Source organism: Salmo salar, chromosome ssa04 (genome assembly GCF_905237065.1).
Source record: "Salmo salar chromosome ssa04, Ssal_v3.1, whole genome shotgun sequence".
Taxonomy (NCBI): Eukaryota; Metazoa; Chordata; class Actinopteri; order Salmoniformes; family Salmonidae; genus Salmo; species Salmo salar.
This window is the reverse complement of record NC_059445.1, coordinates 88,721,663-88,737,769: the sequence shown is the minus strand read 5'-3', so window position 1 is coordinate 88,737,769 and position 16,107 is coordinate 88,721,663. Positions and strand designations below refer to the sequence as shown.

The window sequence follows — 16,107 nt, the reverse complement described above, 5'->3', positions numbered from 1 at the left end:
GTGGACGAGAGGTAGAGAGTTTCAAGTTCCTTGGTGACCACATCACCAACGAACTATCATGCTTCAAACACACCAAGACAGTTGTGAAGAAGGCACAACAACAACACCTTTTCCCCCTCAGGAGACTGAATGGGTCCTCAAAAAAAGTTCTACAGCTGCACCATCGAGAGCATCCTGACCGGTTGCATGATCGCCTGGTATGGCAACTGCTCGGCATCCGACCGTAAGGCGCTATAGCGGGTAGTGTGTACGGCCCAGTACATTAATGGGGCCAAGAGTTTTTTTAAATGATGTATTTAACCAGGCAAGTCAGTTGAGAACAAATTCTTATTTACAATGATGGCCTATCCCGGCCAAACCCTAACCCGGATGACGCTGGCCCAATTGTGCGCAACCCTATGGGACTCCCAATCACGACCGGTTGTGATACAGCCTGGAATCGAACCAGGGGTCAGTAGTGTCATCTCTAAGCACTGAGATGCAGTGCCTTAGACCGCTGCACCACTCGGGAGCTTTCTGACAGCCAGGACCTTTTTGTCAGAGGAAGGCCCAAAAAATTGTAGAAGACTCCAGTCACCCAAATCATAGACTGTTCTCTCTGCTACCGCATGGCAAGTGGTACCGGAGCACCAAGTCTAGGTCCAAAAGGCTCCTTAACAGCTTCTATCCCCAAGCCATAAGACTGCTGAACAATGTATCAAATGGCCTTCCAGACTATTTACATTGACACACCCCCTTTGTTTTTACACTGCTGCTATTCGCTGTTCTACGCATAGCCACTTTACAAATTACCCCCACTTTACATAAACCTGTGCCCTCTACACACCTGTGACCTCTACATATTGACTCGGTACCGGTACCCCCCCCCCAAATTGATTAGGTACCGGTACCACCTGTATATAGCCTCATTATTGTTATGTCATTTTCTTGTGTTACTTTTTTGATATTAAATTTTTTCACTTTATTATATTTAGTAAATATTTTCTGAACTCTATTTCTTGAACTACATTGTTGGTTAAGGGCTTGTAAGTAAGTATTTCACGGTAAGGTTGTATTCGGCGCATGTGATGAATACAATTTCATTTCATTTCATTTGAAAGGTCCACTGATGTTGTGTGATACACAGCGACCTCTAGTGGTGAGCCACAGCCACTACATCACAGCGAGAAGGGAGATAACAGAAGTTTACAACAAGGTAGCCTATATCCTGCTAGGGGAGGTTGTAACATTTCTCATCCATGGTTTTAGCAGATCTGAATGTAGAATCCCAGCAGTAGTTATTATATAATCTGTTGTTCACCTTTCTCAACAGCAGTTTGACTATCATCTGAAAATGTTGAGAGTATAGATATGCCTCATCAAACAGTATGATTATCTTGAAGTTTACCAGACAGAGATTCCATGGCTAGCCATCTAAGTCACTCAGTTCCAAAAGTCCTCAGAGTGACTCAGTGATGTTTTCTGACATCTCTCAAGTGACAACCTTAATGCACAACCTTAACCCTAACTAATCCATTAGGATGTTAACCAACAGATAGTCCTTCCTGAGCTGTGAGAGTCTTTCCTGGGCTGTGAGAGTCTTTCCTGAGCTGTGAGAGTCTTTCCTGAGCTGTGAGAGTCCTTTCTGAGCTGTGAGAGTCCTTTCTGAGCTGTGAGAGTCCTTTCTGAGCTGTGAGAGTCCTTTCTGAGCTGTGAGAGTCTTTCCTGAGCTGTGAGAGTCCTCCTTGGGCTGTGAGAGTCCTTCCTGAGCTGTGAGAGTCCTTCCTGAGCTGTGAGAGTCCTTCCTGGGCTGTGAGAGTCCTTCCTGAGCTGTGAGAGTCTTTCCTGAGCTGTGAGAGTCCTTCCTGAGCTGTGAGAGAACCGTGTGCCAGTTAGTAGAGCATCCTCACTGCACACAGACGTCAAATCAATGTCTATTCCACGTTAGTTCAACGTAACTGAATTGAAATGACTTGGAGACAACGTTGATTCAACCAGTGTGTGTGTGTGCCCAGTGGGCCCAATCAAACCCAGTCCTCAACAGCAACATTACAATACCCCACTCCCATCACATCAACCCACACTCTCCCTAAAATGGAGGAGGACAAGATCCAAGATGTCTGCTCAGTTTCCCTGGGTTGATATGGTTCTCCTGTCTGTAGTAGGAAACCCCTGTGGAGCTCACAATAAGCCCTCAGGAACAAACAGCAGTCTATCCTCTCTTCTCTACTCCGTTTTTTTTTCTGCATTAGAAAATGTATTTTCCCTACCCAGGAACACCTGCGACAAGCTACATGTGCATACGCCACTGTGAGATGTTAGACTAAAAAAGTCTAAAGCCGGGAACTCTGTTAAAAAAAAAAATATTAAAAAAAATGGCAAGGTACATCCCAAAATGAGACGGTTCCAAGAGGGTTCTATCCTGTTTTGATTAAGGTTCCAGACAGACGAAAGTTCCAAAGGGGCGTGATAAGGTGTGGTATGTAGGGTGGTCAGGGCAGGCTGTGGCAGTTGTCTGCTGGGTCCTAGCGCTCTATAGGTCTCCCTCCTCCTCTCCCCGGGACTCCAGACCATTATGTAGAAACGCCTCTTTCTCAGGAGACATGGGCTCCATGTTGTGTGAGTGGCTGGCTATGTAGCCGTTCAGCTCTACATCAGACTCAAGAGAGGAGCGGGCAAGAGCAGCCTCAGCACTGTGGTGGATCCCATAGCCAAAGTAGATCACAAACCCTGCAATAAACAGAAGGGGTTAATAATGGAATGTCTTGGAAGAGGATATATATATAACATTTGAACATGCTGGTCATCTATGAACATTTGAACATCTTGGCCATGTGCTGTTATAATCTCCACCCGGCACAGCCAGAAGAGGACTGGCCACCCCTCATAGCCTGGTTCCTCTCTAGGTTTCTTCCTAGGTTTTGGCCTTTCTAGGGAGTTTTTCCTAGGGAGTTTTTCCTAGCCACCGTGCTTCTACACCTGCATTGCTTGCTGTTTGGGGTTTTAGGCTGGGTTTCTGTACAGCACTTTGAGATATCAGCTGATGTAACAAGGGCTATATAAATACATTTGATTTGATTTCATTTATTTTATTTTTATTTTATATTTCATTTAACCCTGGGGCATTGGGATATTGTTTTTAGACCAGAGGACAGAGTGCCTCCAAAACCACTTCCAGCAGCATCTGGTCTCCCATCCAGGGACTGACCAGGACCGACCCTGCTTAGCTTCAGAGCCAAGCCAACAGCGGTATATCTCCATAGAGGAATTTATAATATTCCGGTAATGTCTTGGAAGAGGTTATCTCTATAGAGATGACATTGTTATTGAAAAAAAATAGTTTCTTACCAATAGCCATCCAGACAGCGAAGCGTATCCACGTGCCTCTGTCCAGCTGCATCATCAGGTAGACGTTAACAAACATGCTAAACACTGGGATGAACGGCAACAGGGGCACCTTAAGGGGTCAGAGGTAAAAATACAAAGATCATGCAGAGGTCAGTGAGTCAGAAAACAAGAGAGGCATAATCCGAGTCGAAATTCATCTAAATGATAAGGAAATCTCCTCGACTACGCCTACAAATTAGGGTAAAACAAATATTGTATAAAAGACTTTACTTTGTCGTCGATTTTCTGTTATACAGAAATAACAAAACATGGCAAATAATATATTGTGTTGTTCAGGTCAAACAAGGTAAAAAAATCCCAACCTACTCCCTTGTAGGGATATACAGTATAGAGCCTTTGAGAAGAGTCTATTCGGTGTGGGAGAGTAGGACATTGTGGGGAGACGGTGTCCAAGCAGGAAACACGAAGGTATGTGTGTGGGAAACAGTTAATCATAGGTAAGACATTTAACTTCTATAGTCTGTTAGTAACTCCACTCACTACTTGTATAGTCTGTTAGTAACTCCACTCACTACTTGTATAGTCTGTTAGTAACTCCACTCACTACTTGTATAGTCTGTTAGTAACTCCACTCACTACTTGTAGTTGTATAGTCTGTTAGTAACTCCACTCACTACTTGTATAGTCTGTTAGTAACTCCACTCACTACTTGTATAGTCTGTTAGTAACTCCACTCACTACTTGTAGTTGCAGTCTGTTAGTAACTCCACTCACTACTTGTAGCTGTATAGTCTGTTAGTAACTCCACTCACTACTTGTATAGTCTGTTAGTAACTCCACTCACTACTTGTATAGTCTGTTAGTAACTCCACTCACTACTTGTAGTTATATTGTCTGTAACTCCACTCACTACTTGTAGCTGTATAGTCTGTTAGTAACTCCACTCACTACTTGTAGTTGTATAGTCTGTTAGTAACTCCACTCACTACTTGTAGCTGTATAGTCTGTTAGTAACTCCACTCACTACTTGTAGCTGTATAGTCTGTTAGTAACTCCACTCACTACTTGTAGCTGTATAGTCTGTTAGTAACTCCACTCACTACTTGTAGTTGTATAGTCTGTTAGTAACTCCCCTCACTACTTGTATAGTCTGTTAGTAACTCCACTCACTACTTGTATAGTCTGTTAGTAACTCCACTCACTACTTGTAGTTGTATAGTCTGTTAGTAACTCCCCTCACTACTTGTATAGTCTGTCAGTAACTCCACTCACTACTTGTATAGTCTGTTAGTAACTCCACTCACTACTTGTAGTTGTATAGTCTGTTAGTAACTCCACTCACTGCTTGTATAGTCTGTTAGTAACTCCACTCACTACTTGTATAGTCTGTTAGTAACTCCACTCACTACCTGTAGTTGTATAGTCTGTTAGTAACTCCACTCACTACTTGTAGCTGTATAGTCTGTTAGTAACTCCACTCACTACTTGTAGCTGTATAGTCTGTTAGTATCTCCACTCACTACTTGTAGTTGCAGTCTGTTAGTAACTCCACTCACTACTTGTAGCTGTATAGTCTGTTAGTAACTCCACTCACTACTTGTATAGTCTGTTAGTAACTCCACTCACTACTTGTGTAGTCTGTTAGTAACTCCACTCACTACTTGTAGTTGCAGTCTGTTAGTAACTCCACTCACTACTTGTATAGTCTGTTAGTAACTCCACTCACTACTTGTATAGTCTGTTAGTAACTCCACTCACTACTTGTAGTTGCAGTCTGTTAGTAACTCCCCTCACTACTTGTAGTTGTATAGTCTGTTAGTAACTCCACTCACTACTTGTAGTTGTATAGTCTGTTAGTAACTCCACTCACTACTTGTAGTTGTATAGTCTGTTAGTAACTCCACTCACTACTTATATAGTCTGTTAGTAACTCCACTCACTACTTGTAGCTGTATAGTCTGTTAGTAACTCCACTCACTACTTGTATAGTCTGTTAGTAACTCCACTCACTACTTGTATAGTCTGTTAGTAACTCCACTCACTACTTGTAGTTGTATAGTCTGTTAGTAACTCCACTCACTACTTGTAGCTGTATAGTCTGTTAGTAACTCCACTCACTACTTGTATAGTCTGTTAGTAACTCCACTCACTACTTGTAGTTGCAGTCTGTTAGTAACTCCACTCACTACTTGTAGTTGTATAGTCTGTTAGTAACTCCACTCACTACTTGTATAGTCTGTTAGTAACTCCACTCACTACTTGTAGTTGCAGTCTGTTAGTAACTCCACTCACTACTTGTAGTTGTATAGTCTGTTAGTAACTCCCCTCACTACTTGTATAGTCTGTTAGTAACTCCACTCACTACTTGTAGTTGTATAGTCTGTTAGTAACTCCACTCACTACTTGTATAGTCTGTTAGTAACTCCACTCACTACTTGTAGTTGTATAGTCTGTTAGTAACTCCACTCACTACTTGTAGCTGTATAGTCTGTTAGTAACTCCACTCACTACTTGTAGTTGCAGTCTGTTAGTAACTCCACTCACTACTTGTAGCTGTATAGTCTGTTAGTAACTCCACTCACTACTTGTAGTTGCAGTCTGTTAGTAACTCCACTCACTACTTGTAGCTGTATAGTCTGTTAGTAACTCCACTCACTACTTGTAGTTGCAGTCTGTTAGTAACTCCACTCACTACTTGTAGTTGCAGTCTGTTAGTAACTCCACTCACTACTTGTAGCTGTATAGTCTGTTAGTAACTCCACTCACTACTTGTATAGTCTGTTATTAACTCCACTCACTACTTGTAGTTGCAGTCTGTTAGTAACTCCACTCACTACTTGTAGTTGCAGTCTGTTAGTAACTCCACTCACTACTTGTAATTGTATAGTCTGTTAGTAACTCCCCTCACTACTTGTAGTTGTATAGTCTGTTAGTAACTCCACTCACTACTTGTATAGTCTGTTAGTAACTCCCCTCACTACTTGTATAGTCTGTTAGTAACTCCACTCACTACTTGTATAGTCTGTTAGTAACTCCACTCACTACTTGTAGCTGTATAGTCTGTTAGTAACTCCACTCACTACTTGTATAGTCTGTTAGTAACTCCACTCACTACTTGTATAGTCTGTTAGTAACTCCACTCACTACTTGTAGTTGTATAGTCTGTTAGTAACTCCACTCACTACTTGTATAGTCTGTTAGTAACTCCACTCACTACTTGTATAGTCTGTTAGTAACTCCACTTACTACTTGTAGTTGCAGTCTGTTAGTAACTCCACTCACTACTTGTAGTTGTATAGTCTGTTAGTAACTCCCCTCACTACTTGTATAGTCTGTTAGTAACTCCACTCACTACTTGTATAGTCTGTTAGTAACTCCACTCACTACTTGTAGTTGTATAGTCTGTTAGTAACTCCACTCACTACTTGTATAGTCTGTTAGTAACTCCACTCACTACTTGTATAGTCTGTTAGTAACTCCACTCACTACTTGCAGTTATATTGTCTGTAACTCCACTCACTACTTGTAGCTGTATATTCTGTTAGTAACTCCACTCACTACTTGTAGTTGTATAGTCTGTTAGTAACTCCACTCACTACTTGTATAGTCTGTTAGTAACTCCACTCACTACTTGTATAGTCTGTTAGTAACTCCACTCACTACTTGTAGTTGTATAGTCTGTTAGTAACTCCACTCACTACTTGTATAGTCTGTTAGTAACTCCACTCACTACTTGTATAGTCTGTTAGTAACTCCACTCACTACTTGCAGTTATATTGTCTGTAACTCCACTCACTACTTGTAGCTGTATATTCTGTTAGTAACTCCACTCACTACTTGTAGTTGTATAGTCTGTTAGTAACTCCACTCACTACTTGTATAGTCTGTTAGTAACTCCACTCACTACTTGTAGCTGTATTGTCTGTTAGTAACTCCACTCACTACTTGTATAGTCTGTTAGTAACTCCACTCACTACTTGTATAGTCTGTTAGTAACTCCACTCACTACTTGTAGTTGTATAGTCTGTTAGTAACTCCACTCACTACTTGTATAGTCTGTTAGTAACTCCACTCACTACTTGTATAGTCTGTTAGTAACTCCACTCACTACTTGCAGTTATATTGTCTGTAACTCCACTCACTACTTGTAGCTGTATATTCTGTTAGTAACTCCACTCACTACTTGTAGTTGTATAGTCTGTTAGTAACTCCACTCACTACTTGTATAGTCTGCTAGTAACTCCACTCACTACTTGTAGCTGTATTGTCTGTTAGTAACTCCACTCACTACTTGTATAGTCTGTTAGTAACTCCACTCACTACTTGTAGTTGTATAGTCTGTTTGTTTGTGTTGGCTAGCTTAATGTTCTGGTCGTTAGCTAGCTCTCATTCACATGGCTGCTAGGACATCACAAGGGGCATTTTATTTAACCTTTATTTAACTTGGCAAGTCAGTTAAGAACAAATTCTTATTTTCAATGACTACCTAGGAACAGTGGGTTAACTGCCTTGTTCAGGGGCAGAACGACAGATTTTATTTACCTTGTCAGCTCAAGGATTTGATTCAGCAACCTTTCGGATACTAGTCCAACGCTCTAACCACTAGTCTACCTGCAGCCCTGAAAACGTACAATATTATGTTTTTCTATGTAGTGAGAACACTCAGAAGCAGGAAGTGATGAAAAATAATATTCAGATATATTGTACTTTTCTTAAATGTAGTTTTGTAGTTGACTAAAACAAGCAGACAACAAGAAAATTGCAACAAATGGACAATTTTCTTAACATTTAAACTGCCATTTTTAAAAAAAATAGGTTTTCCATTAAAACGATAAGAAAAAAATCATTAAATTACTCATCAATTCACAATGCAGATTAATGGTCCAATTACCAATGTAGGAACGCTAGGGTCGGGCAATACATTTATATCTACCGCAGTCATACCCTTGAAGATGCCTCGGCTACAACATGTTTGTTTGTCTGTAAGGGTACACTACGACGTTATAAATGCCGACTAGAAACCTTCTCTGGAGATAGTTTGTATCCACCTAATGTCCCACTTCCGCATCCTGCGGTGAAAGGTGGGGATTTGGAGGTGTTTTTCAGACCATGAGACACCAAATCGTTCGTAGTGGCCTATAAACTATTATGACCTCTCTATGGAAAGAAGAGACTCTAACGAACGTTTTGCTTTACAATCTGAAGTCGGTGCAGCCGATCTGCCAACTTCTGTCTGTAGCGTCCTAACAGTTTGAGCTACACACTAATATGAACTTTCTGTGGAAAGGTGAGAAAGGTGAGACTCTCACGAACACGCACATGTCGTTGTTTTGCTCTAGGAACTCCAGTACCAATTGAATTAATGTATGGAAGTCTATATGGAAGTATATATTGAGGCTATTTAGTGAAAAAAATAAGGGGTTAAATATAAACTCAGCAAAAAAAAGAAACGTCCTCTCACTGTCAACTGTGTTTATTTTCATCAAACTGAACATGTGTAAATATTTGAATGAACATAACAAGATTCAACAACTGAGACATAAATTGAACAAGTTCCACAGACATGTGACTAACAGAAGTGGAATAATGTGTCCCTGAACAAAGGGGGGGGCAAATCAAAAGTAACAGTCAGTATCTGGTGTGGCCACCAGCTGCATTAGGTACTGCAGTGCATCTCCTCCTCATGGACTTCACCAGATTTGACAGTTCTTGCTGTGAGATGTTACCTCACTCTTCCACCAAGGCACCTGCAAGTCCCAGGACATTTCTGGGGGGGGAATGGCCCTAGCCCTCACCCTCCGATCCAACAGGTCTCAGATGTGCTCAATGGGATTGAGATCCGGGCTCTTCGCTGGCCATGGCAGAACACTGACATTCCTGTCTTGCAGGAAATCAAGCACAGAACGAGCAGTATGGCTGGTGGCATTGTCATGCTGGAGGGTCATGTCAGGATAAGCCTGCAGGAAGGGTACCACATGAGGGAGGAGGATGTCTTCCCTGTAACGCACAACGTTGAGATTGCCTGCAATAACAACAAGCTCAGTCCGATGATGCTGTGACACACCGCCCCAGATCATAACGGACCCTCCACCTCCAAATTGATCCCGCTCCAGAGTACAGGCCTCGGTGTAACGCTCATTCCTTCAACGATAAACGCAAATCCGACCATCAGCATCGGTGGGTTTGTGCCCATAGGCGACGTTGTTGCCGCTGATGTTTGGTGAGGACCTGCCTTACAACAGGCCTAAAAGCCTTCAGTCCAGCCTCTCAGCCTATTGCGGACAGTCTGATCACTGATGGAGGGATTGTGCATTCTTGGTGTAACTTGGGCAGTTGTTGTTGCCATCCTGTACCTGTCCAGCAGGTGTGATGTTCTGATGTACCGGTCCTGTGCAGGTGTTGTTACACGTGGTCTGCCACTGCAAGGACGATCAGCTGTCCGTCCTGTCTCCCTGTAGCGCTGTCTTAGGCGTCTCACAGTACGGACATTGCAATTTATTGCCCTGACCACATCTGCAGTCCTCATGCATCCTTGCAGCATGCCTAAGGCACGTTCACACAGATGAGCAGGGACCCTGGGCATCTTTCTTTTGGTGTGTTTCAGAGTCAGTAGAAAGCACTCTTTAGTGTCCTAAGTTTTCATAACTGTGACCTTAATTGCCTACCGTCTGTAAGCTGTTAGTGTCTTAACGACCGTTCTACAGGTGGGGTCCTGAAAAAGAGACGTTTCTTTTTTTGCTGAGTTTATGTTAAAAAAATTTAAAAAACGTTTCCTGATCTTACATTTCTCAGATATAGGAAAGACACTTCAGACCAAACTTCCTTTAGATTTTTTATGGAGGGACTGTCTGTTGTTCCATCTGGTGAATCTGTTATTCAGTGTGTTTGTATGGATTAACGTTAAGGATCCCAATTGTTTTTAAACGCTTTAACGTTCACACACTATGACACATCTTTCCGATTGCAGGAATGATTATTGAAGACATGTTTTCTAGTTCTGGTTATTTAATTACTAAACTAACAAGGCACAGGACGCGAGGAGTATCTCATTTAGATTCTCCCATGGAAATGAGAACAAACTGTATTTCTAGCTGAGGAAAGGAGAGGGGATTATCGCAGTGAGTTCAGGAGAGGTGATTATCGCAGTGAGTTCAGGAGAGGTGATTATCACAGTGAGTTCAGGAGAGGTGATTATCGCAGTGAGTTCAGGAGAGGTGATTATCACAGTGAGTTCAGGAGAGGTGATTATCGCAGTGAGTTCAGGAGAGGTGATTATCGCAGTGAGTTCAGGAGAGGTGATTATCACAGTGACGAGTTGGCAGGAGAGGTGATTATCACAGTGAGTTCAGGAGAGGTGATTATCACAGTGACGAGTTGGCAGGAGAGGTGATTATCACAGCATGTCAAGAGGGTGATTGGGAGTTTGTGGAATTGGCAGGATCCTTCAAAACAGACTAGATTGGCAGAAGGGTAAGAGCTATGAAGTTATTTGGGAGTCCAATGCGCTTTTATCTTGGTGGGGTGAGAGGTTTTAGTATGGGATGGATTGTAAATTAGTTAGCAGTCTTGTACAGTAAACAGAAAGTCCTCAGGCTGTCTGTTTACTGTCCGTCTGTTAGGTTAGGTATGTTAGTGACATAGTTTTGGGAGTCCAATGTGCTTTTATCTTGGTGGCGCGAGAGGTTTTAGTATGGGGTGGATTGGTCTTGGTGTTAGGGTCTCGGTGGGGATAAGTAATGTAGACCCACCTTAAAGGACAGCTTGGTCTCGGTGGGGTTAAGTAATGTAGACCCACCTTAAAGGACAGCTTGGTCTCGGTGGGGTTAAGTAATGTAGACCCACCTTAAAGGACAGCTTGGTCTCGGTGGGGTTAAGTAATGTAGACCCACCTTAAAGGACAGCTTGGTCTCGGTGGGGATAAGTAATGTAGACCCACCTTAAAGGACAGCTTGGTCTCGGTGGGGATAAGTAATGTAGACCCACCTTAAAGGACAGCTTGGTCTTGGTGGGGTTAAGTAATGTAGACCCACCTTAAAGGACAGCTTGGTCTCGGTGGGGATAAGTAATGTAGACCCACCTTAAAGGACGGCTTGGTCTCGGTGGGGATAAGTAATGTAGACCCACCTTAAAGGACAGCTTGGTCTTGCTCTCTGGTTGTCTCCAGATGATAAAGGTGAGGAGAACACACACCATGAAGATGACGGTCAGAGCTACGATGTTCCACACTGCAAATCCACCCTGTACTGACAGTATACTGAATACCAGGATCAGAAGGCCTATAGGGGGAGGAGGAGGAGAGGGGTGGAAGAGGGGAGGGGAGGGAGGAGGAGGAGAGGGAGGAGGAGGAGAGGGAGGAGGAGGGGAGGGAGGAGAGGAGAGGAAGAGGGGAGGAGGAGAGGAAGAGGGGAGGAGAGGAGGGGGAGGAGGGGAGGAGAAGGGAGGAAAGGGGAAGGGGAGGAAGAGGGGAGGAGAGGAGGAGGAGGAGGAGGAGGGAGGAGAGGAGGGGAGGGCAGAAAAGGAGGAGAGGGGAGGTCAGGCAATGGATGACAGAGGAGAGATAGAGAGGGATGAGAAGGGAGGAGACGATGGAGAAGGATGGGAGATGAGGAGAGGTGTGTGTGTGTGTGTGTGTGTGTGTGTGTGTGTGTGTGTGTGTGTGTGTGTGTGTGTGTGTGTGTGTGTGTGTGTGTGTGTGTGTGTGTGTGTGTGTGTGTGTGAGAGAGTATATGTCTCTGTGTAGCTTATCTGTAGTCTTCCTGTCCCTCCCCCCCCTTTACCCATGAGGCTGACAGTGATGTTGACAGTGAAGCCGGACAGGGCTGATGGTTCGGTGTTGACAGGGAACAGGACAGTCTTCAGGCTGAAGTGCTCCTTCACACCAGGCAGGATGCCCATACTGGGGGCGGAGATACCGTCGCTCAGCTCCATCTCCTCCACGGTACTGGCCATCTGATAGGCCGAGGAGCTGGGATGCTCTGGTTGGTACCTGGAACAGAGAGGGGTTTTAGATGTGTTTCCCAAATGGCACCCTTCTTCCTGTTTCCCAAATGGCACCCTTCTTCCTGTGTCCCAAATGGCACCCTTCTTCCTGTGTCCCAAATGTCACCCTTCTTCCTGTTTCCCAAATGGCACCCTTCTTCCTGTGTCCCAAATGGCACCCTTCTTACTGTGTCCCAAATGTCACCCTTCTTCCTGTGTCCCAAATGTCACCCATCTTCCTGTGTCCCAAATGTCACCCTTCTTCCTGTGTCCCAAATGGAGCCCTTTTTTCATATTGCAGTGTTTCTCAACCCCTCTCCAGATGTTTCACAATTTTGTTGTAGCTCTGAACTGTCAAAGTTTTGATGATGTTTCATTGTCAAATTGAATCAGGTGTGCTAGTTCTGGAAAATATTCAATACATGGAACAGCTGGGGGGTCCCAGAGGAAAAGTTGGACAACCACTGTCCTATTGTACTTCTGCTGTTAGTTCTCCTAACCTGCTCCTAACGTGCTGTGTTAGTTCTCCTAACCTGCTGTGTTAGTTCTCCTAACCTGCTGTGGTAGTTCTCCTAACCTGCTGTGGTAGTTCTCCTAACCTGCTGTGTTAGTTCTCCTAACCTGCTGTGTTAGTTCTCCTAACCTGCTGTGTTAGTTCTCCTAACCTGCTGTGGTAGTTCTCCTAACCTGCTGTGTTAGTTCTCCTAACCTGCTGTGTTAGTTCTCCTAACCTGCTGTGGTAGTTCTCCTAACCTGCTGTGGTAGTTCTCCTAACCTGCTGTGTTAATGTATCCTAACCTGCTGTGTTAGTTCTCCTAACCTGCTGCGTTAGTTCTCCTAACCTGCTGTGTTAATGTATCCTAACCTGCTGTGTTAGTTCTCCTAACCTGCTGTGTTAGTTCTCCTAACCTGCTGTGTTAATGTATCCTAACCTGCTGTGTTAGTTCTCCTAACCTGCTGTGTTAGTTCTCCTAACCTGCTGTGTTAGTTCTCCTAACCTGCTGTGTTAGTTCTCCTAACCTGCTGTGTTAGTTCTCCTAACCTGCTGCGTTAGTTCTCCTAACCTGCTGTGTTAGTTCTCCTAACTTGCTGTGTTAATGTATCCTAACCTGCTACTAACCTGCTGTGTTAGTTCTCCTAACCTGCTGTGTTAGTTCTCCTAACCTGCTGTGTTAGTTCTCCTAACCTGCTGCATTATTTCTCCTAACCTGCTGCATTAGTTCTCCTAACCTGCTGTGTTAGTTCTCCTAACCTGTTGTGTTAATGTATCCTAACCTGCTGTGGTAGTTCTCCTAACCTGCTGTGTTAGTTCTCCGAACCTGCTGCATTAGTTCTCCTAACCTGCTGTGTTAGTTCTCCTAACCTGCTGTGTTAGTTCTCCTAACCTGCTGCGTTAGTTCTCCTAACCTGCTGTGTTAGTTCTCCTAACCTGCTGTGTTAGTTCTCCGAACCTGCTGCGTTAGTTCTCCTAACCTGCTGTGTTAGTTCTCCTAACCTGCTGTGTTAGTTCTCCGAACCTGCTGCGTTAGTTCTCCTAACCTGCTGTGGTAGTTCTCCTAACCTGCTGTGTTAGTTCTCCGAACCTGCTGCGTTAGTTCTCCTAACCTGCTGTGTTAGTTCTCCTAACCTGCTGTGTTAATGTATCCTAAGCTGCTGTGTTAGTTCTCCTAACCTGCTGTGTTAATGTATCCTAACCTGCTGCGTTAATGTATCCTAACTTGCTGTGTTACTGTATCCTAACCTGCTGTGTTAATGTATCCTAAGCTGCTGTGTTAATGTATCCTAACTTGCTGTGTTAATGTATCCTAACTTGCTGTGTTAATGTATCCTAACTTGCTGTGTTAATGTATCCTAACCTGCTGTGTTAATTCTCCTAACCTGCTGTGTTAGTTCTCCTAACCTGCTGTGTTAGTTCTCCTAACCTGCTGCGTTAGTTCTCCTAACCTGCTGTGTTAGTTCTCCTAACCTGCTGTGTTAGTTCTCCTAACCTGCTGTGTTAATGTATCCTAACCTGCTGTGTTAGTTCTCCCAACCTGCTGCGTTAGTTCTCCTAAGCTGCTGTGTTAGTTCTCCTAACCTGCTGTGTTAATGTATCCTAACCTGCTGTGTTAGTTCTCCTAACCTGCTGTGTTAGATCAGGGTTCAGGATACTAACCTGAGTACTAGAATGCAGGCTGCCACCAGGGTTCAGGGTTCAGGATACTAACCTGAGTACTAGAATGCAGGCTGCCACCAGGGTTCAGGGTTCAGGATACTAACCTGAGTACTAGAATGCAGGCTGCCACCAGGGTTCAGGATACTAACCTGAGTACTAGAATGCAGGCTGCCACCAGGGTTCAGGATACTAACCTGAGTACTAGAATGCAGGCTGCCACCAGGGTTCAGGGTTTAGGGTACTAACCTGAGTACTAGAATGCAGGCTGCCACCAGGGTTCAGGGTTCAGGATACTAACCTGAGTACTAGAATGCAGGCTGTCACCAGGGTTCAGGGTTCAGGGTTCAGGATACTAACCTGAGTACTAGAATGCAGGCTGCCACCAGGATTCAGGGTTCAGGGTACTAACCTGAGTACTAGAATGCAGGCTGCCACCAGGGTTCAGGGTTCAGGATACTAACCTGAGTACTAGAATGCAGGCTGCCACCAGGGTTCAGGGTTCAGGGTACTAACCTGAGTACTAGAATGCAGGCTGCCACCAGGGTTCAGGGTACTAACCTGAGTACTAGAACGCATGCTGCCACCAGGGTTCAGGGTTCAGGATACTAACCTGAGTACTAGAATGCAGGCTGCCACCAGGGTTCAGGGTTCAGGAAACTAACCTGAGTACTAGAATGCAGGCTGCCACCAGGGTTCAGGGTTCAGGATACTAACCTGAGTACTAGAACGCATGCTGCCACCAGGGTTCAGGGTTCAGGATACTAACCTGAGTACTAGAACGCATGCTGCCACCAGGGTTCAGGGTTCAGGGTTCAGGATACTAACCTGAGTACTAGAATGCAGGCTGCCACCAGGGTTCAGGGTTCAGGGTACTAACCTGAGTACTAGAATGCAGGCTGCCACCAGGGTTCAGGGTTCAGGGTTCAGGTTACTAACCTGAGTACTAGAATGCAGGCTGCCACCAGGGTTCAGGGTTCAGGGTTCAGGATACTAACCTGAGTACTAGAATGCAGGCTGCCACCAGGGTTCAGGGTTCAGGGTACTAACCTGAGTACTAGAATGCAGGCTGCCACCAGGGTTCAGGGTTCAGGGTCCAGGTTACTAACCTGAGTACTAGAATGCAGGCTGCCACCAGGGTTCAGGGTTTAGGGTACTAACCTGAGTACTAGAATGCAGGCTGCCACCAGGGTTCAGGGTTCAGGATACTAACCTGAGTACTAGAATGCAGGCTGCCACCAGGGTTCAGGGTTCAGGATACTAACCTGAGTACTAGAATGCAGGCTGCCACCAGGGTTTAGGGTTCAGGGCACTAACCTGAGTACTAGAATGCAGGCTGCCACCAGTGTTCAGGGTTCAGGGTTCAGGATACTAACCCGAGTACCAGAACGCAGGCTGCCACCAGGGTTCAGGATACTAACCTGAGTACTAGAATGCAGGCTGCCAACAGGGTTCAGGGTTCAGGATACTAACCTGAGTACTAGAACGCATGCTGCCACCAGGGTTCAGGATACTAACCTGAGTACTAGAATGCAGGCTGCCACCAGGGTTCAGGCTACTAACTTGAGTACTAGAATGCAGGCTGCCACCAGGGTTCAGGGTTTAGGGTACTAACCTGAGTACTAGAATGCAGGCTGCCACAAGGGTTC

The 16,107-nt window shown here is 44.5% G+C and overlaps 1 protein-coding gene across 1 annotated transcript in view; it reads right to left on the bottom strand.

The window, feature by feature from the left end:
* Positions 1 to 672: 672 nt before the first annotated feature.
* Positions 673 to 16,107, bottom strand: part of LOC106604047 (high affinity cationic amino acid transporter 1) — a 69,640-nt gene continuing 54,205 nt past the window's right edge. The window contains exons 10-13 of the mRNA XM_045717481.1: positions 12,105 to 12,313; positions 11,452 to 11,603; positions 3,328 to 3,436; positions 673 to 2,709 (exon numbers count right to left, since the gene is read on the bottom strand). Coding sequence (XP_045573437.1) covers positions 2,513 to 2,709; positions 3,328 to 3,436; positions 11,452 to 11,603; positions 12,105 to 12,313 — 667 coding nt within the window. The 3' untranslated portion in view covers positions 673 to 2,512. The remainder of the gene's footprint in view (positions 2,710 to 3,327; positions 3,437 to 11,451; positions 11,604 to 12,104; positions 12,314 to 16,107) is intronic.